This window comes from Corylus avellana, chromosome 11 (genome assembly GCF_965113065.1).
Source record: "Corylus avellana chromosome 11, dhCorAvel1.hap1.2, whole genome shotgun sequence".
NCBI classification, from domain to species: Eukaryota; Viridiplantae; Streptophyta; class Magnoliopsida; order Fagales; family Betulaceae; genus Corylus; species Corylus avellana.
Window position 1 is genome coordinate 3,138,215 of NC_142500.1, and position 25,256 is coordinate 3,163,470.

At 37.1% G+C, this 25,256-nt stretch overlaps 4 protein-coding genes across 4 annotated transcripts; 3 read left to right on the forward strand and 1 right to left on the reverse strand.

Moving 5' to 3' along the window:
• Positions 1-1,886: 1,886 nt before the first annotated feature.
• NYC1 (NAD(P)-binding Rossmann-fold superfamily protein) lies at positions 1,887-7,381 on the reverse strand. Its single transcript, XM_059577524.2, has 10 exons — positions 6,866-7,381; positions 5,945-6,023; positions 5,700-5,835; positions 4,985-5,059; positions 4,683-4,878; positions 4,062-4,130; positions 3,430-3,569; positions 3,141-3,263; positions 2,724-2,916; positions 1,887-2,432 (listed from the first exon to the last, which is right to left on the reverse strand). The coding sequence occupies exons 1-10, from the start codon at positions 7,226-7,228 to the stop codon at positions 2,247-2,249; spliced, it is 1,560 nt and encodes a 519-aa protein (XP_059433507.1). The 5' UTR covers positions 7,229-7,381; the 3' UTR covers positions 1,887-2,246.
• Positions 7,382-9,332: 1,951 nt separating this feature from the next.
• LOC132165835 (AAA-type ATPase family protein / ankyrin repeat family protein) lies at positions 9,333-13,630 on the forward strand. The gene is made up of 7 exons (XM_059576516.2): positions 9,333-9,929; positions 10,915-11,025; positions 11,184-11,282; positions 11,389-11,499; positions 11,586-11,889; positions 12,466-12,605; positions 12,732-13,630. Exons 1-7 carry the CDS (start codon positions 9,792-9,794, stop codon positions 13,266-13,268), a joined length of 1,440 nt encoding a protein of 479 aa, XP_059432499.2. The 5' UTR covers positions 9,333-9,791; the 3' UTR covers positions 13,269-13,630.
• Positions 13,631-15,322: 1,692 nt separating this feature from the next.
• Positions 15,323-18,328, forward strand: LOC132165751 (thermosome subunit gamma). The gene is made up of 5 exons (XM_059576429.2): positions 15,323-15,812; positions 15,908-15,945; positions 16,547-16,817; positions 17,279-17,559; positions 17,765-18,328. The coding sequence occupies exons 1-5, from the start codon at positions 15,468-15,470 to the stop codon at positions 18,204-18,206; spliced, it is 1,377 nt and encodes a 458-aa protein (XP_059432412.2). The 5' UTR covers positions 15,323-15,467; the 3' UTR covers positions 18,207-18,328.
• A 1,115-nt stretch (positions 18,329-19,443) lies between these two features.
• On the forward strand, positions 19,444-21,265 carry LOC132166518 (F-box protein CPR1). The gene is made up of 2 exons (XM_059577347.2): positions 19,444-19,622; positions 19,879-21,265. Exon 2 carries the CDS (start codon positions 19,946-19,948, stop codon positions 21,194-21,196), a length of 1,251 nt encoding a protein of 416 aa, XP_059433330.2. The 5' UTR covers positions 19,444-19,622; positions 19,879-19,945; the 3' UTR covers positions 21,197-21,265.
• Positions 21,266-25,256: the final 3,991 nt, after the last annotated feature.

Sequence of the window (25,256 nt, forward strand, 5' to 3'; positions counted from 1 at the left end):
CACTTTTTTATTTTTATTTTTTATTTTTTTATTTTTTTTATTTTTTAATATTTGGTTGGACGGCAATAGGGGAGCAATATCGGGAGACATTAGTAGTTACTTAAACCATAAGCATAATGAACACATTTAAATTTGCTTTAATCTTTTCCAGCAAGACAAAGGAAGCTGAAACACAACAACTAACAAAATTACAACTACAAACCCTCCACCTATACACACAGAAAACTATGCTGCTATACAACTACAGCAACGAAAACACTGAAGCTGTGAAGAAACACAACTCCACAAACAGCATTACAACAACTAAAACAACATTAATTTACATACACAGAAGCAAACTCTGCAAAACAAAATCAACAACCAAGAACACAGAAAATGAGAAAAGGCCGAAATTCCACAACCAACAACAATTAACCATTATATTTAATATTTCCATTAAACTGACCAAATTGCGTCCAACAATACAAGACCCTCTAACTTGTTGTATTGAGTAATTTTGTATTTTTTTTGGGACTCAGTTTGTTAGAGCATTTATGCTTAACTTTTAAAAGTGACGTATCATTATTTGCATGTGAGAAACACATTTTTTTTAATTGCATGTTGAATGTTCTTTTCACATGTTTTTTTTAATGGCTCAAAAAACACGTCCCTTTTAGAGACCGGGTGAAAGGTTATTTTGAATGAAAAAATTTAAGTTCGTCTACTTATTTAGAAATAAATTTGTTGAGTTGCTACAATTTGGTGAGCATTTTACACCCACCAAACCAAACGTATAAAAATATCTTTTTTATTCTACAATTTTATCTCCTCTAATTTTTTTTTTTTTTGGTAAAGATATAGAGCACGCCGGCCGTGATTTTTTTTATTATTTTAATTTTTTTGAAAAAAAAAGAAATTTAGCCTGGCGTGCTTCACTGTTGAAGCACGCCAGCGTGCTCTGAATCATGGCCCTTTTTTTTTTTGGTGTCTTTTATGCACTCCTCTCATTTCTCTTTCTGTCTCTCAAATGAAAAAGCATACTTTCCATCTCTACACGAAATAAATACATAATCATTAGAAAAAGACAATTTTTTTTTTTAAATGACCAGTCGGAAATAACGAATTTAAAAAAATATCCATTAGAAAATTTTGAAAAAATATGACCTAAAATAAAAAATTTGTTGAACCAAATGTGAATGCTCTTATGAGTGATTAAGACTATATATATATGTGTGTGTAATCTTGTAAAGAGATCCTTTGTGGTTGTGAAACCCCTGTTAGTTAAACTATTACCAATAAATATGGGTTGTGGACTACATAAAAGTTCAGGTGTGTGATGAATAATGGTATTTTATTCAACTTTGATGGTCTTATTCTAGTCTATTCACATTGCAGGGAGAGAGCTCAAAACATTGATGGCTCAGCTGTTTAAGCCTAATCCCCTATGTTTATTACATCTAACACCCTGTTGTTTAACTTTAAAATGTTGAAAAGGCCCATCGTTTTGGACGCCTTGAGCCCAATTGTTTAGATTAATAATACCAAAAAACGGGCTATATATTATTTTATATAGTCGTTTAACTCGAAAATGCTTTGGTTCAGAATGATTGGTTCAAAATGCTTTGGCCCGTCGAGGAAATGTTGCCCCTCCCACTACTCAAACCAACTAGTATAAATAAGAGGAATGGTGCCACAGGCCCAAAGGTAAGGGAATTTCATAAAGATCAACAGCAGCAGCAGACCCAACAGAACATACACTTGTTTAATAACTTCTTCATGCAAATGTGGCCAAAAATCCAACTCCAGGCATACTGACCATGTGTTTTGCTTGCTAGAAGATCATTGTGAGAGATTAAAAAGAAAAAAAAGAAATGGACGGACAAAGATTTCGAAGGGGAATTTCACAATGAACCCATAGACTGATAGAAGCATTACATATATACCATAGAAACATTACATGCCCATAGAAGCATCTCAATGGAGAATGCTTCATTAATGAAATACAATGCGTTTGTTTCTGTGTACATGCCCTAAACTTTTACTGGACTCTTGTGCATGCATGGGTCGTTAAAACATTTGGGATCATGCTATAACCGACCCTCCTAATGGTTAAGTAAGTGTCCCAAGAATGTAGGGTATAAAGCCACTAATCTGCTCTAAGTGTTGTATACTTGCCTTGCCAGGCATAGCAGTTGACCTCACTCACAGAGAGCATTGCCCTGATGTACATGTTACTGATTCTTTCAGGCTGTAATTGTGCTTACAACTCACGTACCAGGAAATGTGCTGCCAGTGCTAGAAAGGATTATGAAGGCACAAACAACAGAAAGCGAGAAAACCGACACCCAAGTGTTCTCCGTGTACATTTCCATTGCATCTGTAAAAGAAAACCGAGTGCGGTTTTCAGCCCAGTTACGGAGACGGTCTGCCTCCGCTGCATACAATGCCCTCCCCTGCAATATATGCTCAAATCAGCTTCTTCTTGCTACAGATATGTCATCACCATCACATTTAGATGATAAACATGAGCAAAATTTTAAAATTATCTCACATTCCCCTGTTCAGTTTAGAATTAAAGGAATTAAATTTACCAAGTCATCTAACGCACTCACATTCAATCATGAATGGTACTAAGAATCTTTTTATGGTTGGTAACTTGATAAGGGACTCCTCTGGCTGTCAGAACTCAATAGTTGAGCACCAGCAGGGAGTGTCAAATGCTTTCACAAAATAATGAAGATTACCTTGGCATCAAACCATCGACCTCGTCGAAGCCATGCAGTGACTAAAGCAAGTAAGATCCTAGGGGGGGTCAAGTAACTGATTGCCTTTCCTGTTCCCTTTACAACCCGCATCCTTGGAACTAGAGTTCGAGCAACTGTTTCAGGAAGCTCACAGATGATGTTAAACATTTGCTTATTTTGGATACTCGAGCCACTGCAAACCATAGAGAAGCAAAAGCAAAAGACAAGGTATATAAGGTAAGTGAAATAGCCATAGATAGAAAAGAGATGCAACCTTCAAATCTAAACCAAAGAACATAGAATTTATAAGAAATAGAAATGTGGCAATTGGCATTGAGGCACTTAAGATGATATTATGAAAGGAACTCGAATGGCGTTATAAGTGCATTGCAAAAACCAGGGATGATTCCTATGTACCTTAGGAGCAGATCTGTAAGGACCATGCCCGGAGATGCTGTGTGCACCCCAACTTTGGACCGCTTGCACTCTTTCAACAGAGATGCCTGAAGCTGCCTAAGCCCACATTTTGTTGACCCATAGCTGCAAGTCAAACGAACAAACTAATAAATATCATCATCAACCATGGGAACTTGGAATAGTAACAACTACCATGGGTCATTGAATAATGATTAGGCTAAACCAGGTGAAAGTTTTCACCTCTGCTCACTACAGAATAAACTTAGCTTCCATGGTAATATAAACTTACACAGCTGTAAGAGGGGTACTAGATCCCCCAGAGCCTGCACCATCCATGTTAAATATATGTCCCCCAATAGCCTGGTTCTTCATCACTTGCATGGCTTCTCGAGTGCAGAGAAGAGAGCCAACCAGGTTTGTTGAGACAATCTAGCATAATTAGGAGAGGTAAGAGTTAAATCAATTCAAGAAATAAGGTAAAACCACTCTTACCGAAATGTGTAAACTACCATGATATATTGGTAGGAAAATTAGGCCAACTATACAAGAAATAATCTTAATAAGTACTTTGTACCATAATGTTTAGATGTGTGAGCACATCATCCCTGTCTTCTTTGAGTCACACAGAGATGCATAGAGGAGGAGGAGGGTTGAAGATACTTCTCAGCATTAGGTCATTGTGTCAAAGTATGAAGGTTGTCTAATCACAATTAGTGATTCAACAATGGAAAACAGCCATATTTAGAATCAAATCCTATATCAAACAGATGGTGATTCAATACAACAGCTCCTAGTATTTTCAAAGTTACTTTTCTGACAGGACCTCCTGTGCTTAAAGTACATCTACATGCACATACTAGATAAAGTTCTCAAATACCAGATCTATCAAAACAAATCGATAAATAATTCATATATGAATACCTGTCTAATATCTTCATCAGAAAACTCCAGCAATGGTCTAAAACCTTTATTTGTGCCAGCATTGTTTATCTGCCAAACAATGGAAGTACAAAATGGAATATTTCAGTAATTTTGAGAAAGTTACAAACCATGCCGCATTAAATACAACAGGAACTAGAGGTTGAATAGGATAATTAAACAGAGACAAGGACAAAAGATAGGCATTATTATCACATCATCACCACCAATCCACAAAAAGCATAAACCTCATCATAATAAGATATTGCTACCCAATTTATTGGAACCTCAGTCATAAATGAAAAACGAATGTATTGTTTTATCCTGCTTTTCATCTAATGCAAGTCTGAACAACATGATCATATGGGAGATGCCATCAAAAAGTGTTAAGCCTTTTGAGTTTTGACACAGAAAAAAGGTAACCATCTGACAGTTGACAACCAAGAACATTATGCCATTAGAAGTTTCAATCTCTTTAAATTTGACCAAACAAGCATTTGCAAAAACAACGGCAACATGCATAGTCCAAATAAAAAGAAATTGTCATATACCATCTTCAGTAACAACAGCAACTGGCGAGAGTGGTTAGCAACAAGCATCAATTGAAAAAGGTGAGTCACTCACCCAAATGTTGATAGAACCAAGTTCCTTGACAGCAAAGTTTGCCAATTTCTGTACATCATCAGCGTCACAAACATTACATGCAATGCCTACCACTTTTGCACGTTGCAGCATTGTCCTCGACGAGCCACCCGCAGTGGTTAGACATTCCTTTAGGTTCTCCTCAAGCTCTTTGACAGTCATATCTACAGACTCAGGGCTGCCTTCAAAAGATCCATTTATGGAAGCGACATTGTGAGTGATAACTGTGTTGAAATTATAGGCACATTATCGAACTAAATCAATATCCTAATTCTAAATACCACCTGCGAGAGGCAATAACCACCCGATCTCCAGAAAGAAGAAATTCACGAGCAAGTGCTTTTCCCAGTCCCCTTGTACTGTACCAGACAGTTAAAACATAAAATTGTTATTTTTTCCATTAGCAATAACCCATCTGGAGCACATATATCCAAACTGTGATTACACCCAAGTAAACGATCCCAAGCCACAGGATCAAGTGAACTTACGAATTGAATAAAGAAACATCCACACATGCATTTTTAAGCATCAACATCAGATCATATAAAGTAAAGCTTTCTGTTAAATCACCACTTATCATAAAAGCTTACATGGTATCAAATTCAGAGATCATGAGTTCGAACCTTGACTCCGTCAATTCACCTTCCAATTCAATTAAATATTTCACGTGTTGGGCCTTACTTATTAAGGGAGAGTTTGGTCCCACACATGAGAGGTGGTTTAACACTTTCAATCTCTAACTACTCTATAAGTGAACAAAATGGAAAACTGCCATGTTAATTTGACATTGCAGAGCCCCCACCCCCAACGCAGGTACACAAATTGATAGTACCTAAGGACAAGGCTTTGGGAAAGACACTGGTAAGCATTGAGCATTGATCATAGGATACTCCATTTAACAAAATGCATGAGCTTTAGAGTTTAAAACTACTTGTAGAAGTAAAATCGATTACTTTTCAAGCCCAAGGAGAGAGAGACAGAGAGTGAGGGAGAGATCACCTTCCAGTTATGACAACATTACGTGGACCAGCACGACAATGTTCCTCTAAAACCATATTAGCACCTATCATGGTTCCAATAATAATTCCTCCAAGCCAGCTATACCAAATCAAAGTGTCCATCTGACTATCTCCACCTTCACAAAATCAAATACAATTGAATTCTTGTGTACATCGAGAATTCACTGATGTTTTTACATTATATCAATGCATGCAATCTCACAACCAGAGTGCATGTTAGCTAACCTGACATCTGAAATCCAATTGCAAGTATCACTCCAGTGCTCATCATGGTTATAATATATCTTCCCACTTGGATGGCACTCTGTTGTGAGAAAGAAAACTAATGTTAAAGCCGAAAATATACTCACAAATCTATTTGGAAAAAAGTGTTATATGTAGGGTCCACAAATGAAAATTAGTTTGGTAAAAATTTGAGAAATGCTTCTGAAAAATATAAAATTAAGAAATATTTTTACAATATAAAAAGAAAAACCTTTTTAAAAATAAAAATAAAAAAAAAATAAAAAATAAAAGGTAAGAAAAGAAGAAAATATTGGTTGTTCCATGGCTAACCACCACGTGGTGTTGATCTGGCTACCACAACAGCACCCAACTCTTAACTACTTTTATGGATTATACATGTAATTAACATCCTTGCATTTGAAAAAGAAAATTGTACATGAAAATCCCCTTTTTGAAAAAAATATAAATTTAATTATTTTTTGAGAAATATTTTATTTTTATTTTGTGAAAAGTGTTTTTGTCAAAAGTTTTGTAGTTTGGTATGAAAAGTGTTTGAGTGGTAGGAGCCACGTCTACAAATCTATTTGGTATGAAAAGTATTTTAAACGAGTTTTCAGCATTTGATAAGGGAAAAAAGTTTTTGAAAGCAAAGAAAAATATAAATATTAGGCTCCAATATGAGGAAAGTTTAATTTCTCTAGTCCCAAATAACAAAGTTTCAAGTTCATATTTTCAATATCTTCACTGCTCTAACATTTGGATTGGATAATTTGGATGGAAACAAAAGGAATGGAAACTCAACACTCAGTAAATTTTCTGAATTACGCTTGCAATCATTTCTCCAATTCAACTACATATTCCACTAAGTAAAGAAAGAATCTTTAAAAATAATGAAACAAATCGTATACAAATACAACTCACCGAAGAGAATACCTCCTCCACCTTGGCCAGAGCGTTGCTATACTCATCACCACGAGCCAAACTAAAACCACCCAAAATAGTAGTCCTCAAGGAGCTCCAAAACCCAATTCCCCTTTGAAGCTTAGCCTCGGTTTCCTTCAAAGTCCCACACTTTCTCGCACTTTCCACCTCTTTCTCTCCCTCCTCAGCCCTAAACGACCTGCACTGTTTCAAACACAACCCATCACGCCCACGCCGTCGTCCCAAGCCGGACTGGCATAAACCCGGTCCGAGCACGACCGGCTGGCCGGTCCTTCCGGGGTCCTTGAAGCTCAATTGTTCGAATCTTTGTGGGAAAATGTGAAGCCTCATGACTGTGGCCATGGCTGCTAGCTATGGACTGAGGATACCCCAGACTCCAAAGTTGATGTAAAAAAAAAACCGTTCCAAAATATCTGGGAGTGTTTGCTGATTTTGTACGACGGTTGTGATTTCTTCCCTTTTAAGGTTGGTAAAATAAAAAAGATAAAAATCAATAAAATATCAAAGAGAGAAAGATTCGGAAGAGAGAAGGTGGACTGTGATGACCACACGTTAAAGCAACCTCATCTCCAAGTGTACATGTTACACGTGTCCTAATTAGATTGTCTCAGCGTGTCGTTTTTCTGTTGGTAAGGTAGACAAGGTAGGGAAGGTGATGCTTGTACGTACATGTTTTAGGAGCTAATTAGCAACTTGAAATGCTGGTTTTTCTGTCGTTTTCCTGATCTTTGAGTAAACTAATTAGCAACTACTTTTAGGAGCCCAAAGAAGCTCATACTTCAAACTCGTTGATTATTTAAAGCAATGCGCTTCTAGTTATTAAAATTTAATAATTACATAAGGTGGTTGTGGTTGTAGTACTTAAAAACAATAATCGTTAATTGTAATTGTTTGTACATTTTTAGTTGTGGTTATAGTTAAAAATAATAATCGTTAACTATAACTGTTTGTACGTCTTCGACATTATTAGAGATCATACTTACACTCCCTCACGTGTTGAAGAGTTGTCTACTACATCAAGATATCCTCTAGAATAAGAAGCCGACCACTGCATTTAGATTCAAATAATGAATAATATATTAGAATTATATATTTAGATAAGCTAATCATAGCTGAATGTTTTGCTGATCACAAACACTAATTGTAATTATCTCATATAAACCAGTGTTTAGTAAAATAGCAACATATATATAACTCATTCTTAGATTTTATAAACATCACTTCAATTTTCTTCTCATCTTGGTCTCCCGTCAAAGAATCAATCTCTTTACGCCGAATATTTTGGAAAATCACTTCTTCACACCTAAACTTTTGAGAAATGAGAAGTGATGTATAACAACATCTCACTGCCGGCCTCGATTCGGTCGTCATCATTTACCCCACTTTTTGTTTTGTAACCCTCTCTTAATCTCTTATGTCTCATCTTCGTCGTCTTCGAACATGACGAAGAACGAAGGTGTCTCAATTGATCAACCTTAGCCCTGAGGTCCATCTATCACTCTTGAAAAACCAGAACGCTACACCAATCAAGTTACGGAGAATGCAAAAAAAAAAAAGAAAAAAAAAAAAGGCCCAATAGACCGAACTTAAAGGCCTAAACAGGCTGAATTGAAAAGATCCGAAATGGTTCGAGACGGGCAAACCGGGTTCATTGACATGATGGGCTCAGACCTTTTTTTGGTGCGTTTAATGTCCAATTTCCAATGACTAATGTCGGTTTAGTTGTAATCTTGGGATTACACACAAAGTTGATGAGGCAATTTATAATAAATCTCAATAGAGTTTTAAAAAAAAATAAATAAATAATTGAGGCTGTTCGCTACTACAAATAGATTGTGAACTGTATTATATATTGTGAAAAGCATTGACAGCCAGGCTAACTTGCATTATTGAATAAAACAATAAAAAAAAAAAGAAGAAATAAAATAGATAAAGATGGTAAACAATAATGTGTATTCATGTCGGCTGCATCTTGGTCTTGTTATTATTATGAGTAACCAAAACATTTTTAATTGTTAATTTACCTATAAGAGTATTCTTAGCGGCCTCACCGAATTTTACTCTCCACGTTTTTGGTTATTTGGACAACTCATTTTTTAGAGCATTACTAGCAGCCTCACTATTTTAACAATTCACTTTTACTATTTTATTTAAATATTATTTTTTTAAAATTTGTTTATTTATTTTTTTAACTATTAAAAGAAAAAAAAGAAGAAGAGAGAAATGAATTATTTAATTGATAAGTGAGTAAATAGTAGTTTTAAAATTTGGTGATACTGACTGTACCGCTCACTTCACTACTTTTCTGAAAAGTAGACGTTTAGGTTATTTTAATTAAATTACCTTATGAAAAAAATTAAAAAATGGTTTTAGTGGGCCTAAGGACGCTCTAAAAAGTCTATTGGAAATGCTATAGTAACCGAACATTTTCCCGAGAATAGTGATGCTATATGCATTTTAGGGAACTGTCAAAGACTCAAAGGAACCTTCCATGGTCGAATTGGGTAGAAAATCCAAATCTCAAAACAAACAGATGGTTTAAAGCATTACTTAATAGGTAGTGATTGTTGAAGGCAGCTGGCAGCAGCCAGTGTCCCGCAGAAAACTGATGGGTTCGAGTCAGCGAAGAAGATGAGCAGAATTTAGACTAGTCCCAGTGGTGTGAAATTAGGACGCGAGAGAGTCGGACGCGGGGTGAGCTTCGGCTTCATCTGCGCGTTGACCGCTGTAGGCTCTGACACAAAAATCCTCAGCAAAACCCAATAAAAAAGAGAGAGAGGGAAAAGAAAAAGGAAAAAAAAAGAAAAAGGAAAGAGCGCGCGCAGCCTCTCGAAGCTCTCTCTCTTTCCGTGTCTCTTCGTTTTTTCTTGCATTAGAGAGAGGCATTGAGAGGCAATTCGTAGGGATGCAGAGGATACAGGATCAGCGGTCGAGATCTGCCAAGCCGACCACCATTCATGGTTACGCCCAGTTCGGGGATCTTCTTGGATTTCAGAGGCTACTCCGAGAGAATCCGTCGCTTCTCAACGAAAGAAACCCTGTTGTAAGATCTCATTCTCTATTTATATAATAAAATAAAAAACTTTTTTCAAGAATTCGATTCTTTTGTGTGCGTTCATTTTGATGGGTGTTGTTTGAAGGAGTTGTTTTAATGGGTTTTGTGCTATGTACATCTTTAAGTTTGTTTGTGAATTGGGTTGTAAAATTAAACGAATTTGGACCCATTTGAGTCATATGCTGGGTGGCTGAATTTTGGTTGGTAGGGAATGTTGTATTAGTTTCTTGAGGAAATCGAGACTGTCATTGGCTTAAAAATAAAGTTGGCAGGGGCTATGTAGATATAATGTAGTTGAATTTGGAGACGAAGGAAGCACAAAAGTGATGTTTTAATGAGATCAAGGACATAGATGGAAATGGATCTCGATTGCAGACAGTTGGGCTGGGGATGGATGAATTTCCTATCTGTGTGTGTGCATTAAGAGTTGCATTGAGCCTATATATATAATCAATGTTATTCTTTTTAATCAAGTTTATGTAATGTTTAATGTGATGGTGACATAGATTTGGTTTAATTAGACTAGAGAAGCTGTCAATGCTGAGTAGGGGGTGTAGAGCTATGGAGAATGAACATGCTTTAGTATAGGTAGGATGAACACGGAACACATGATTAGTAATTTCAACAAATGTTGGAGTGGAAAGAATGGATTATGGGGAGTGATGGTGTTGGTAAAAAGATAAAAATGAGCTAGGATTTACTTTGCTCTTAGGTTTTGCTCGCTTCAAGTTTCTGCTGGTTACAACAGGGCTGAGATAGTTAATGGGGAGTGATGATGTTGGTAAAAGATAAAAATGAGCTAGGATTTACTTTGCTTTTAGGTTTTGCTCGCTTATATGTAGTTTTGCTTCTATTTTTTGGAGTTAAATAAATCATGTCTATATATTATCTTCGTTTCTGAATTCCTGAATCTGCTTCTATACAAAGCTTTTTGTCTTTAATTTTATGCCTCACTTTCTTTGCTTTATTATAGATGGCACAGACGCCTCTTCATGTTTCTGCTGGTTACAACAGGGCTGAGATAGTTAAATTTCTTCTTGATTGTCAAGGGCCAGATAAGGTTGAGTTGGAAGCCAAGAACATGGTATGTAAAATTAATGCGTGTTTTTTTTTCCTTTGCAAAAATGTGGATAATCTAAATTGTTATGACATTTGGAATTTATATAAGCTTTTGGTCATGACTTAATAATACTTGTTGCTCTTTTTATTGATTTCTTGACGTTAACTTGTCGTGCTTTGCAGTATGGAGAAACACCATTGCACATGGCAGCAAAGAATGGGTGCAGTGATGCTGCGAGATTGCTTCTTGCTCATGGTGCTTTTATTGAAGCGAAAGCAAATGTGCTTTTCTCTTGTCACCATATGATCCACTTTAAAGAATAATTAGAATGGGATTTGGTTGTGTTCTGATTGTAAAAACTTTTCTTTTCCTTTCTTACTAATGCAGAATGGAATGACGCCATTACATCTTGCTGTTTGGTACTCACTTCGAGCTGAAGACTGCTCAACTGTCAAGACGTTGCTTGAGCACAATGCTGATTGCAGTGCTAAGGATAATGTACTGTGGACTGCAATTGCTTTCTGTACTTTCAGCTTAGTGAAAAATTGGAAATAATCATAGTTGGCATAAACTTTGAATTGCAGGAGGGCATGACTCCTCTAAATCATCTTTCACAAGGCCCAGGAAGTGAAAAGTTGCGAGAACTATTGCACTTGCATCTTGAAGAGCAGCGAAAGAGAAGAGCAATTGAAGCATGCGGTGAAACTAAAGCCAAGATGGATGAACTCGAAAATGAAATATCAAAAGTAGTAGGTTTGCATGAGCTGAAGACACAACTACGGAAGTGGGCGAAGGGAATGCTTTTGGATGAGAGGCGTAGGGCCCTTGGGCTGAAAGTTGGCACCAGAAGACCCCCACATATGGCGTTCCTTGGCAATCCTGGAACAGGTAGTATCTGGCAAGATTGTATCTGGCTTGTGATAAATATTTCTTTATTTTCCGTCAACACTGCTAAATTCCTGTTTATTTTGCCATGCTACTTGCTTACTGTATTTGGAAGATAATCTTATCACAAATCGTTAACATTGTAAAAACCATGTTCTCTAGGCATCTTGGTTTTAGTGTGTAAAATAACTATATGTCTATATAATCCATTTCTGATACAGAAACGAAGTGAACTTCTTGAGTTGATTTGTTAAATGCCTTATCCAAACTCTTCAGAGTCAAATAAGTTACACACCCAATTCTTAATTTGTTTATATATCAAATGTGTCTTCTTTATATCAATCTGTGTATTTGTTGCTAATTTCTTTTCTGAAACCACGATTTTTTTTTTTAATAGGTAAAGCTGAAACCACAATAATATCTTCCAAGAGATTTAACTGCTGCTTTGATGTGCAAAAGAAAATTATAAATACACATATAATTGATTGATTGTCTTTCTACCATATCTGAAGATGTCAGTTTGCTGTATCTTGTTTGATCAACTAGCAAAGCATCTATGATTAATATTATATTCCACAGGTAAGACAATGGTAGCTCGAATCCTTGGAAGATTACTCCATATGGTGGGAATTTTACCGACTGACAAGGTAACAGAAGTACAGCGGACTGATTTGGTTGGAGAGTTTGTTGGTCATACCGGGCCAAAAACTAGGAGAAAGGTAACCACTGGGCTTTCTCACATTATGTTCTTAAGTTCTCTGTGTCTCCCTCTCTCTCTCTCGTCCCAGCAAAGACAAGTTTGAATATGTTACTGTCACAAACTAATAATAGAACGCTGTGCACAGATAAAGGATGCAGAAGGAGGAATTCTTTTTGTGGATGAAGCATACCGACTGATACCTATGCAGAAGGCAGATGATAAGGACTATGGATTGGAGGCCTTAGAAGAGATTATGTCTGTCATGGACAGTGGAAAGGTTGTGGTCATATTTGCTGGGTACAGTGAACCAATGAAGCGTGTCATTGCTTCTAACGAAGGCTTCTGCAGACGGGTGACCAAGTTTTTCTATTTTAATGACTTCAGTTCAGAAGAACTAGCCAAGATTCTCCATATCAAGATGAATAATCAAGCGGAGGATAGCTTGTTGTATGGATTTAAGTTACACCCTTCTTGCACCGAAGAAGCTGTGGCAGCCTCGATTCAGAGGGAAACAACGGAAAAGCTGCGCAAGGAGATGAATGGCGGTTTGGTGGATCCAATGCTAGTTAATGCTAGAGAGTATTTGGACCTTAGGCTCAGTTTTGACTGTATAGACACAGATGAACTTCGTACTATTACCCTTGAGGATTTAGAAGCAGGTCTACGGCTGTTTTCACAATGATACAGGTACTGGATAACCTTAGACAAGAAAAACTCAGAATCATTGTTTTTGGCATCTTGATAGAATTTCTTCAAATTAAATCAGAAAGATTTATATGATCATACGCCTTTCACCCTCTCTGCAACTCTAAGGATGAGCTGCATATATAATTGCCAAAGATTCACAAGCTCTTGCATCAGTAGTATCACCATCTGGCAGGCCTATTTCCTATGAATTGTTTTATACGTTTTGATCCTTGTAATTGAAAATTTCACAGTAGATGCCAATGGCGCTTGGGATCTTTTCTGGGTGGGGGGTTCTATTAAATTCATTGTTTTGATTTATTGACATGTAGTCGTCAGCAATAAATTTCTTTTCCAGTATGAGATTTTCGTTGTCATTTGATGGATAGTTAATTCTTCAAACTTTGAATACACATTGTTTTCTCAATCATTCAGCTGAATAATAAGATATTGCGTGCTGTTCAATCATTTGTCTTCCACTTATGTTTTACTAAATTTTTCTTCTCGTAGCTGGTTTTAGTTTTGGTCGACTGCACTCGAATTCAATGGGTGTGAACGGTCTGGCGTTGTTGTTATTGGCTTATTTCATGTTCAACCAAATCATATGAAAATTAAACCAAAAAAAAAAAAAAAAGAGTTCCGTAGAGTCAGTTACAATCCAACTGTCTTTCGGTATGATTGAGAAAAGAAAGATCTTCTAGTACGTTTGTTAATGTATTTTGGAGGGTTTTTTTTTTTTTTATTGGAAAAATATTCTAATGTGATATTAATTGAGGATAATTTACTTGAAAGAAAAAAAATATTTTGTATTTTAAGTTGTAATCGCATTCTCTGCTCTAATTGCTGTTTTTGTTGACTCACTCTCATCTTTTTCCTTTCTATTAAAAATTTATCAAAACATTAACAAACAACGTGTAACACAAAATATTAATAAAAAACTCAAAATCTTTTTTTTTTTTTTTTTTGGGTTGTGCCGTGAAGTGAAATAGTATTGAATGTTAGAGCACTCATTGCAGCCTCACTAAAATCATTTTTTAGTTATTTTGATGAGACAATTTAACAAAAGTAACTTAAATCATCACTTTTCAGACTCACTACTTTAACAAAAAAAAAAAATAGTAAAGTGAACAGTACTCACCAAATATAAAAAAATATTGTTCACTCACCTATTGATTAAACAACTTATTTCTTAATAGTTAAAAAGAATAAACAAATTTTTGAAAAAAAATATTTAAATAAAATAGTGAAAGTAGACTGTTAAAATAGAAAAAAAAAAAAAAAAAAAAATTGTACTTTTAGTGAATAAAATTTGGTGAGACTACTAAAAATGCTCTTAGTTAAGAGAGGTTGACAAACTACTATGATCTATAGATTCCCCATCTATATCCAATCCCAACAAGAATAGAAGCGAATCACTTTTGGCTTAGCTCGTAGTTGTAGTCTTTTAGCTTATGTAGTGGTCGGCCTTCCTACACGCATGCGTCTGCTGGAATGCCTCCTCTCAAACTAAGCTTAGCTGATACATACGATGGGCGAAGGAAATCTTTTATCTTTATGTTAGATCGAAATATATATATATTTTTCATCTAAAGCAAGAAGAAGAAAAAAATGCCAAACACACCCAAAGTCCTTAAGAAAAGATGACCTGAAAATACTCAATTCTCAAATCAACTAATCATATTTTGATCTTATACTAATCTTGCCTAAAGGCGTAGTACTACAAATTGGTACTTATATTTATTTTTAGCAAGATGTGTTGATAGAATAGAAATAGTGATAAAATAAAAGTGCAATTGCCTTTTCTTCATATTTTAAGGGCCATTTAAGAAAAGATAAAAATAAAAATAAAAATCCAAATAAATTTCCCCATCGTTTTAGGTGCAAAAAGCGCACAGAGTCAAGCCGTTTAGTAATTGCAAAATCAAATCTTGAATTTGGCGTACAAGCCAGAAATTTAGAATTGATAATGCAATAACATTCAAAAAATCGAAGAAAAATCTGTCCGAATTGAAAAAGACCTAAAAAAAAATAATAATATATGTTTATTGTTATGTAATGTACGCAAACTGAATTACCCGCAATAACCAGAAGCCGGGTGTCAAGGGATAATCTCCCGTTTTCTGGTTATCCAAACACCCAAGCTCTATCTCTCTCTCTCTCTCCCTCTCTCTCTCTCTCTCTCTGTGCAGAGAGAAGAATGGTCTCCAGCTCTTTGTCGATACTCTCTTCTACGTCTTCATTTCCATCCAATTCCAACACCGATTCGTCTTCCACTTTCTCTTCCATCAGACCCAGAGTCAGACCCTTCTACTCCTTCAAACGCAGCCTTAGTTTCCCCCAACCCCTCAGCTTCGCAATCCCCAGAGCTTCTCTGAACCAGCCCATCGAAGATGGCTCGGCGGAGCAGTTTTTGCAGAACAATTCCATTGCGGACTTCATGAGGTTCAAGAGGGGTGTTGATGGGGGCTGTGCGGAGTTGCAGACTGCTGTGGTCAGATACAGGAAGAGGTTTCCTTGGTCTCTTTTACGGCCTTTTCTTCAGGTACAAGATGGGCTTTCTTATTCACTTCAAGTGGGTGTGTCTGTTTCTCACGTGGGTTGTTTAATTGGAGGATTCTTGTTGTTTTGGTGGTGTAGGTTGATTTGGTTTCGACGATTCACATTGCGGATAAAGAGTATGTCTACTTCATAGAGTTTCTGTTACACTTGTGATAGATTTTCAGTTTGTAGCTTGATTGTCATTTATTGATAATATATGTAGTTTTGGATTGCATATGTTGAACTTTATTGCAATGTATGCTGTACTGTCTGTAGATGTTGGTATTATGACATGGGTATGGAAAATTTGGAAATAAAACCGGCTAAAAGTTGGGGTTGAGGTGGATTTTCATTAGTTTCGGTTCATCATTTTTGTTTCTTGCCAAATTGGATTAAGAGTTAAGACTGATATCCTTGGTTGGCCTTTATAATTTTGGCTCTACTGATTATTTTACCTTGTTTTCTTTACTTATTGGTTGATGTTCCACCATATAGCTTTATGATTAAAATTTTGAGCTTAATGAGTTTTATGTTAATAGGAAAGGGGTTTTGTAGATATTTTGTTGTGGTGGTTTAGGGAAGATGATATATTCTTGGCTTTATGTTTGAGCTTTTTCTGAGATATTTATGTTGCAAGTCCATTGAATTGTGATAACCACTGTTTTGTTAATTTTTTACTTAGTAAAGTATATTTTCCCAAATAATACCACTCTGAATGATTCTCATCTGAATGTGCAGGTACTTTGAAACCCTTCAAAAGGAACTTGAACCATATGACTGTGTCCTCTATGAAATGGTAGCTAGCAGAGAGAGTTTAGAGAATAGAAGAAACATGACTGCCACAAAAAGACTTAAAGGTGCACGCTCACGAGGTTTTAACATCCTTGGATGTATCCAGCGACAAATGGCTCGAGTTCTTACGCTTGATTTCCAGTTAGACTGTCTTGATTACCAAGCTGAGAATTGGTACCATGCAGATCTTGACTATGAGACCTTCAAATTACTTCAGGTCTGTTCTTTTATCGCCTCTTAAATTGGTCTTATTATGGAGGTTGTTGAAGTGATTGACAATTTCTTGGAGTTAGTTCACTCTGTTCTTCAGTGAACTAGGTGGTCTAGAGATGCTTTATTACTAGGTGGGGTGGTACTCTTCTCAAGTATGGAAAGAAGCTGGTCTCCAATTGCATTCGCACTGTTGTTTTCTTTCATTTCAATCTGTTTTACTCTTACACAGTCCAGTATGGGGTTTGTCTGAATGTTCCTTGCTGTTGTGCTTGTCCAATAACTTGCAGCGATGGCCTTCTATATAGTTGTATATAGTTATGATTTTTCTTTTCCCTTTAAGAGGTATAGTTGTATATAGTTATGATTTTTGTTTTCCCCTTAAGAGGTTTAAAATTCAAGATTCAGCGCTGTATTTCTCTCTACCCCCCAACTTCTAGGTCTAATTGTCCTATTGTTACTTGTTAGGTTGAAAAAGGTGAAAGCTTTTTCACTTTTGCAAGAGACATGACTCTTAGATCAACAAAAGCTTTGGTACAGCCTGCAATTCCAGAAGACCTTGATCCTTGGAGATCCAAGCTGCTATGGGCTTCACGGGTGCTTCCTATGCCACTTGTCGGCCTGCTCATCATTGGATCTGTTTGTGATGCGGGAAGCCAGGCATCAGAATATCCAGAACTAGAAGCCTTGTCTAGGCTTGATCTTGGTGCTGCAATGAAGGTCTTCCTGGCAAAGAGACTAGCAACCGAGTAAGTATTTGCCAGGTTCTCTCTTTCATTTCTCTCTGTTTTTCCTCTTAGATTAAATTTCATTTGCTTTAATGCTCAACTAGCATTCAACAGTTAAAGAGTGTTGAATTATTTTGTCACGGATTACCCAAAAGAATTTTGGATGCATTCCTCTTGATGTTGGGGCCGGCTGATACAAAAGGTACTGTTTTTGTTCTTTTTGAAGGTTCACACAGGTGACAGCAGATGTAGAGGAGAGTTCTGTGATCATTGGTGAAAGGAATAGAGCTGCGGTAGAGGCACTTAGAAGAGCAATTGATGAGGGCCATAATAGGATTGCCATACTATATGGGGGTGGCCACATGCCGGACTTGGGCAGAAGATTAAGAGAGGAGTTTGAGCTATACCCTTCCCGTGTGCAGTGGATAACAGCTTGGTCAATAACGAACCGGATTCTAAATAGCAATTCCCTTCCATTTCTGAAGACTCTGGCCAAAATCTTGGGTTGGCCATTGAACCGCTACCAGACTTTAGCACTGCTCATCTTTTCCTCCGTGCTGGCATTGGATCTTTGGTTCTGGGAGCTCTTTTTCGGCACTGCAGTTGACTGGATCTCACAAGCTGCATCTGATGTTTTTCAATATGTTGATAGTTCACAGGTGATGTAATAATCGTGACACATATGGGTTCATTTATAATGAGACATTCTTTATATATGCACTTTGTAAATATTTTTGAACTTCTCTGATTAAATTATATTACAATGCTTGGACAATCCAAGAACTAAATATGATTCTTGATTTCGATGACGTTATTAATTGGACAGTGGAGGTGGATAAAACTTAATTGAAGCTCCATGTATTGTCCATTCTATTTTCCATTGAAGCAAGTCCATTCAAGGCCATTTAAACCAAAGCAGTTGCACTTCATCGACTTTCCTCCATCAGTTTCCCTCACACTTTCTAAGCAATGAAATTACACAGATGCGGCATTTTCCAGAGTTCTGGTGCTTCTTGGAGGCGATGATCCGAGTAGGGACCAAAAAAAAAAGAGTATGTTTGGTTCTGAAGCCTCTTTTGGTTCGTGTTGCTCCTCATTGTCCTCACATTGTTACCATACCCCATTGCTACCAAGAACTAAAGGGAATGAGTGAAGAGAAAATCGACCTAATAAACAAATGAATTGTTTTGCATTGTTGAGTGCTGCTCATCAAATTTGTTCAGTAGGAACTAATAATTTTTTGGCAAAAATATTGAGTCGAATGCAAGTGATTTTTTTTACCAAACTTTGCCACATGGTTAGCTAAGTAGCCCGGTGTGAATACCTTTATTCCTTAACTACCTATAAAATAGGCAAACCAAAGCTCTTTAACATCTCTTTGCTTCAATGTTTTTAGTGTTAAAGACGTAGTAAAGATTCACATCATCATCATCATCTGTACAACAGAATCATTACCACTACTTCCCAAAAAGAAAATTATAGCTTAAACTCATGTCTCAAGAAACTAAATACATAATCAAACATTTTTTTTTTCCCAGATTTTAAGCAAATTTGTTTTCAGAATGGTTTGGAGAAGAAAAGTTATACCGTGAGGGCTTTTGTCAATTTTGAGGGTGGTTTGTTTATTGATTTTTATGTTTATGCTTGGGACCGACTTACATTTGTTGGAGTCAGTTTGAGTTTGTGCATCCAGATTAAGAATGTTTGGTATAAAAAAAAATGAAAAAGTGATATGGAAAAGTGAAAAAGTTTTATTTTCTAGTGATTTTTTTATTTGAATAATAATAAAAAGTGAATAATTTGATATTAAAAGTGAAAAAGTTAGAATGTTTTGATGTTAATTTTTTTGAGAAATGATGATTAACAGTATTTAGGCCAACCCCGTCCCCATTACCCAAAAAAAAACCATCTTCTGCCGCTCCCCTTCCTCAGGCTAAGCTAAAAAAAATCCCAGCTTCACCGACCCAGACGACGGTGAGACAAGCACGTCGTCGAATAGGTTCCCGAAGGGGGGCGTGGTCTACCTGGAGAGAGAGAAATTAGTGTGAAATAAGAGAAAGGAGGAGAATCAAGAAAAAATAAAGGTACGCACACGGCTCATCTCTTTCCCTCTCGTTCCTCTAAGTTTGGGTGGATTTATGAAAATTTTGGGTATAATCAAAACTCTTTTTCTTTCGTGATTTGTCATATGATCTCTAATTTTATTTGGCTGGTTGTGTTCTGTATTCGTAGCTAAGATGTTTGTTAAAATGCCTGGGTGAGATACAGTTTTGTTATAGTAATTTTCTGTAGATTCTATTATTTGAATTAATTTTACTTTTCTCTTGTTAATATTCTCAGGTATTCCCTCCGCCCATTTTACTCGCAGTCACAGTGAGAGAGGCTTCTTCTTCTTCTTTCAAATCTGATGGCACCTCCGTCAATGTCCACTCTCCCGCCTGATTTTATCGCGGAAATACTTACCGAGTTACCCGTCAAGAGTCTCGTACGCTTTATGTGCGTTTCGAAGTCATTCAACGCCCTGATTAACGATCCATATTTCATAAAGAAGCATCTCAAGCGCTCCATCGAGACCGACAGGGAACGCACGCTCATTGTCGAGGACTGCAAGCGCCTTCACAATGCGGATCCCTTGTTTCTGAAATTTGAGGACAAGAAACGTCGCCCACCGGACTACTACTCGGTACGCTTTCACGAAGATGGTCGGTTCGATAGAGCTGTGCAAATCTTCCAGCCACTGCGCCATGAAAGAGCAAAAGGCTCAGTTGTGTACTCTTGCAACGGTCTGGTTTGCCTCTACAACTTGGGGAGTGAGATTACGATTTGGAATCCGTTAATAAGAAAGTATAAGAATTTACCTTTTGAGCCTATCGATGTCCCTTCAGGTTTCGAGAAAGATGGCTCTTATTCTGTCAGGAACTCTCCGGCTACGTGGTCACAGTTAGCATTTGGGCACGATCCGGTTAGCGACGACTACAAGGTGGTGAAGGTCTCGGAATTGTGTAAGGGGCGTCTGCGGTCATTTGAAGTCAAGGTATATAGTCTGAGAGCGAATTCCTGGAGGAGGGTCAAAGATAAATGGCCAATAAAGAGTTCAGTGATTGGTTCCAAGCCTGCTTTCTTGAACGGTGCTCTGCATTGGTTGGCTAAAATGCGCAGGTCTCTGGAGATGCTCGTTGTTTTGGATCTTGCTACCGAAAAATTCCAGAAGTATAAGACCCCGTTTAAGTATGTTTTTGGTGTTTCAGAGCCCGATTTGGTGGTCTTGGGTGGATATCTATGTGTTTTTATGACTGAATCTCTGAAGCCTCACAATATCACTGTTTGGGTGATGAGGAAGTATGCGGTGGAGAGCTCCTGGACTCTGCTCTATACTATTGTGTGTGGCCCGTGTGGGGCAGTGCCTCGGCCGTTTCGCTACTGTAAGCCTTTAGCTTTTGCGAAGAATGGTAAGAAGATTCTGATGCAGCAGGACTTTGACAAGCTCTTTTGGTATGACATAAAAGAGGACACATGCAGCAAGTTTGAGATTGTGGGTATGCCGGATATGTTTCGGACGGCGACTTGTGTGGGAAGCCTTGTTCTGCTCGATGGTGATAGTGTGAATGATGTCGACATAGAAGACGGGGAACCAGAGGAAAAGGTAAAAATGTCCTGATTTCCGTGGACCGTGATATTTTTTAGTTGGAAAATGTTAAGGTCACAACACAAATTCAACTTTTGCCAACTTCTCTCTTACGTTTAATTTAAAAGAGAAAAAAAATTGAGAAAGAGGATATTGAAATTCAGAAAATTTGGAAAAAAAATACAATTTGTTTGGTTTAAAATTCAATTTCTTTTACACGTAGGAGAAAAATTGGCCATGAATTGGGTTTGTTTTGTTTCGGTATCAAACCTCTTTTTAGTTTTAATTTTTTTTTTTTGGTTAAATACCAAATACCCCCCATGGGGTTTCATTTTTATCACAGGACACCCTTGGGGTTTTGATAAAGGACCAAGTTAGTCCATCCGTTAGTTGACCGTTAGTTGATCGTTATGACTGACACGTGGACCAATCAGATGTTGACACGTGCCACATATTTAATTTTTTTTTAAATTAAAAAAATGTATTTTTATAAAAAAAAAAAAAATTTGGCGGCCACCCCCTTTGGCCATGGGGGTGGCCAGGCCACCCCCATCTGGCCGGATGGGAGCCACCCCCAGTGGGTACAGGGGGTGGTTTCGGCCACCCCCATCCGACCAGATGGGGGTGGCCAAGCCACCCCCAAATGGCCAAGAGTCATCCCCAATTTTTTTTTTTTTTTTTAAATACATTTTTTTTTAATTTAAAAAAAAATTTAAATATGTGCCACGTATCATCATCTGATTGGTCCACGTATCAGTCCTAACAGTCAACTAACGGATGGACTAACTTGGTCCTTTATCAAAGCCCCAGGGGGGTCCTGTGATAAAAATGAAACCCCAGGGGGTAAAAATAAAGTTACCAAACCCCATGGGGTATTTGGTATTTAACCCTTTTTTTTTTTTTTTTTTTTTTTGCTTAGATTTCTGTCTCAATATCTTAGAATGTGGCGGTGAGAGTATTGCAGCGCTACGGAAAAAAAAAAAAAAAAAATCACTGATTTTGTGACGTGTGAATAAGCGGTCATTAAAAGAAAAGGACATTATGTAATGTTATTTTGGGCAAAAATCGACACCTCTTGAAGTTGATGGTTCGTTTAAACAGTGAACTGAGTTGAAACGACGTCCCCCTTCATGGAGGGGTTGAAACTTGAAACGATGTCCCCTTCATGGAGGAAGTTGTTTCACTGCTGCATGTAGGGCGCATAGGGACATGCACGCCTGGGCAGCCTGGCCCTGAACCCCGCGAGTTTTCTAGAAGATGATGTGTTACTATTCACATGTCGCCTTATATTGTGTTACGGGTGAATAGTGCTAAACGGCACCTTTTAGAAGGTGTCGTGCACTGTTCAAATGGCACCTTTTAAAAGGTGCCGTTTTGCTAAAAATTGCAGCAAATAATGTTGTTTTCACTGTTCAAACGACATTAGCCCCTTTTCTAGTCTATGCACTATTTACCATTTTGAAAAAGTCACTATTTGAACGTTACTAACTTAATAATGACGTTCTTTGGGCCAAAAATGTCATTATATGGGAGTCATTAAAATCTAAAAGTTTTGTAGTGTTGTTAATTTTCGTATACGAGGTTTAATTTGTAACTCTTGTTGGTGTATGTTTCTGGCATGGTAATCCATTTAAGGGTCTTAAATCTGTTGGTACAAGAAATGGAGTTATAATTCAAAAGCAGGAAGGGTATTTTGGATTTCTATAGCTACTCTGTTTTCACATTTTGATTATGCGATGGAAATCTCATCATTTTGTGGAATCTACTATATTAATACTTTATGAGATCTAGGATTAAAGTTCTAATGAAAGTTTCGTTTCTTTTGTTAATATATTTAGTTCTGAATTTTACTCTATGCATGCTAGTGGTTAGAAATTGGTGTCTCAAGTTTTCAAGCCCAGTGATTGAATCAAATAAGTGGGGACTGTGTGAGAGGTTGGCTGAAGAAAATTTATCTGGTGTTTAGACTATCAAGGCAAATCTTTATTGTTCGAGAGAACTAGGGTGATGAACACAAAGAAGGCCACGGCACTGGTCATCTTAATAAATGTTTGCATAAATGGATCTTTGGTTTTAGGAGCTCATGTTTGACATTGCAGTTAACTGGAACTCGCAGGTTGCATCTGAAGCTTTGGGATGTCTAAGCACAGGTGATGTGATAATGGTTGATTACATATGAAATCTTGGAAAAATATCAAATATGAAAGAAGAAAAGAGGACAAAACTAGGAGATTTGAGTTACATCAGGCTACAGATAATTAAGTTCTGATTAATCCAATAATAGAGTATGCTTCTTGATTGACATTATTTTACTGGGACATCAATGTGTTGGAACAGCAGCGTTGCAGCTGGTCCATCCCTCTTTTCTGATAAAAACAACCATCTATGGATTGTTTAAGGAGAACAAGAGCTTTCTTGCATTTTCTTCAAGCTTTGAAGTCTTAAGAAAAGTAACTATTCATTAGGTCAAATTACTTGTATAAGCTCGAATAGAGTTCAGTCCCCCACCTTCAAACTTGCCACCCATGCTGCATTTTTAGCAGAAGCAATTGCAATATGTAAGCCTGTTTTTCTTCTCAAATTTTACCAATGAAATAAGCATTCTTTGATCAATTTTTTATGCATTTCATTTTCCCATAGGAAATAGAAACACCCGACCATGACATCAATGTTAAAGCGTGGAATTTCATGCCTCCCCTTTTTCGTTGTGTTCACCAACTATATATTCAACTCACTAGAGTAGCTTCTACTTCCAAAAGAAGTAGGCATAGAGTTTCGGTTGATTCTACATTAGCCCATGGTCTCTCGGGCGGCCACTTCTTCCTACAACTTCAATATTAACACAAATCAAACAAGTCAATGATCCTTGAGCCCAAATACTCGCTAGTACTCTTCCACCCATACTTCCATACATAGCCTTCTGCATCTCCCCCCCCCCCCCCCCCCCCCCCCCACCATTGCCAATGCCGAAAGAGTAGGAAATGCTACCGACTTCCTCTGTCGGGCAGTGTTTTTGCCATCCACCGCCAAGTCAGTGGCAGAGCGGTAGGTGGAAAAATAAATAGGCTTAATTCAAGTTTGTTTGGGGCTAGTTAAATTCTTTCGGGCTATTTTTTCTTTGGGGACCGTTTGAGGGTTTAGAAAGAATGAAATTTTTGAACATTTTTGGGCCGACAAATTATATTAATAGATTAGATACTAATTAACATATTTGATATCTTAATTTATAAGAAAAGATTAAAAAAAAAAAACATAAAATTTAATGATTAATATCAATAAAGATGATATAATACAGTCACAAGAAAATTAACAAACATGTCACCAAAAAAAAAAAAAAAACTAAAACTAAAACTACATAAGAAAATTAGTCAATCGCTCTATAAACTATTATCCCACATAGGCTAAGAGAAGAGACATCACTAAAAAGATAAAATCTGCATAAAATTATGTCTCAAGGAACTCAATACATAATCAATCATTTTTCCTCAAAATTCAATTTTGTTACACACATAGAATACGGCCAAATTCATGGACCCGATTCATGATAGCCCAAAGATACAGGTATCATCAAAAGCCCATAACCTATAGAAGGGCCAGTTTTCTCAAGGGTCGGCACTGTCCCAGGGCAATATAGTTGGATACACCTACCTCTCGAATTCGAGAGGCCTGAAGGGTGGCCCGGGACAAAACTAACAACCGAGTCAACAGTTATGATCAAATGAAATCTTCATGATATGCGAGGCATCATTTGCAAGATATGCATTAAATCACCAAGGAGGATCCATTTTGCTTGTAACAGTCACAAGATCGGGCCATTTATTTGGTTGTCGCCATTCACTCCCGAATCCCGAATTTCTAGCTTTGTTACCTCTTTAGCCCAAAGCAATCCGGCCTATAAATGGGCTTGCACATGGAGCAGGAAGGTACGTGCGATTTATCTTTTACTTCTTGAATTGAATCTATCAAGAATGAGCTGACTTAAGCATCGGGAGAAGATCTACCAAAACACTTCCGGTGAATTCTTTTAACCCTTATTGCTTTGCAGAAAGAAGGAAGAGCGTAGAAGAAGATCATAAGAAAAGATCGTTGGATA

Coding starts and splice junctions, on each gene's coding strand:
- LOC132166518 (XM_059577347.2), top strand. CDS start 19,946: ATGGCACCTCCGTCAATGTCCACTCTCCCGCCTGATTTTATCGCGGAA.
- NYC1 (XM_059577524.2), bottom strand. CDS start 7,228: ATGGCCACAGTCATGAGGCTTCACATTTTCCCACAAAGATTCGAACAA. Junction 2,917..3,140: donor CTTACAGATCTGCTCCTAAG/GTACATAGGAAT, acceptor TATGGTTTGCAG/TGGCTCGAGTATCCAAAATA. Junction 2,433..2,723: donor GTCGATGGTTTGATGCCAAG/GTAATCTTCATT, acceptor CATATATTGCAG/GGGAGGGCATTGTATGCAGC.
- LOC132165751 (XM_059576429.2), top strand. CDS start 15,468: ATGGTCTCCAGCTCTTTGTCGATACTCTCTTCTACGTCTTCATTTCCA. Junction 15,813..15,907: donor TTTTACGGCCTTTTCTTCAG/GTACAAGATGGG, acceptor TTGGTGGTGTAG/GTTGATTTGGTTTCGACGAT. Junction 16,818..17,278: donor AGACCTTCAAATTACTTCAG/GTCTGTTCTTTT, acceptor GTTACTTGTTAG/GTTGAAAAAGGTGAAAGCTT.
- LOC132165835 (XM_059576516.2), top strand. CDS start 9,792: ATGCAGAGGATACAGGATCAGCGGTCGAGATCTGCCAAGCCGACCACC. Junction 11,026..11,183: donor AGTTGGAAGCCAAGAACATG/GTATGTAAAATT, acceptor CGTGCTTTGCAG/TATGGAGAAACACCATTGCA. Junction 11,890..12,465: donor CCTTGGCAATCCTGGAACAG/GTAGTATCTGGC, acceptor TATATTCCACAG/GTAAGACAATGGTAGCTCGA.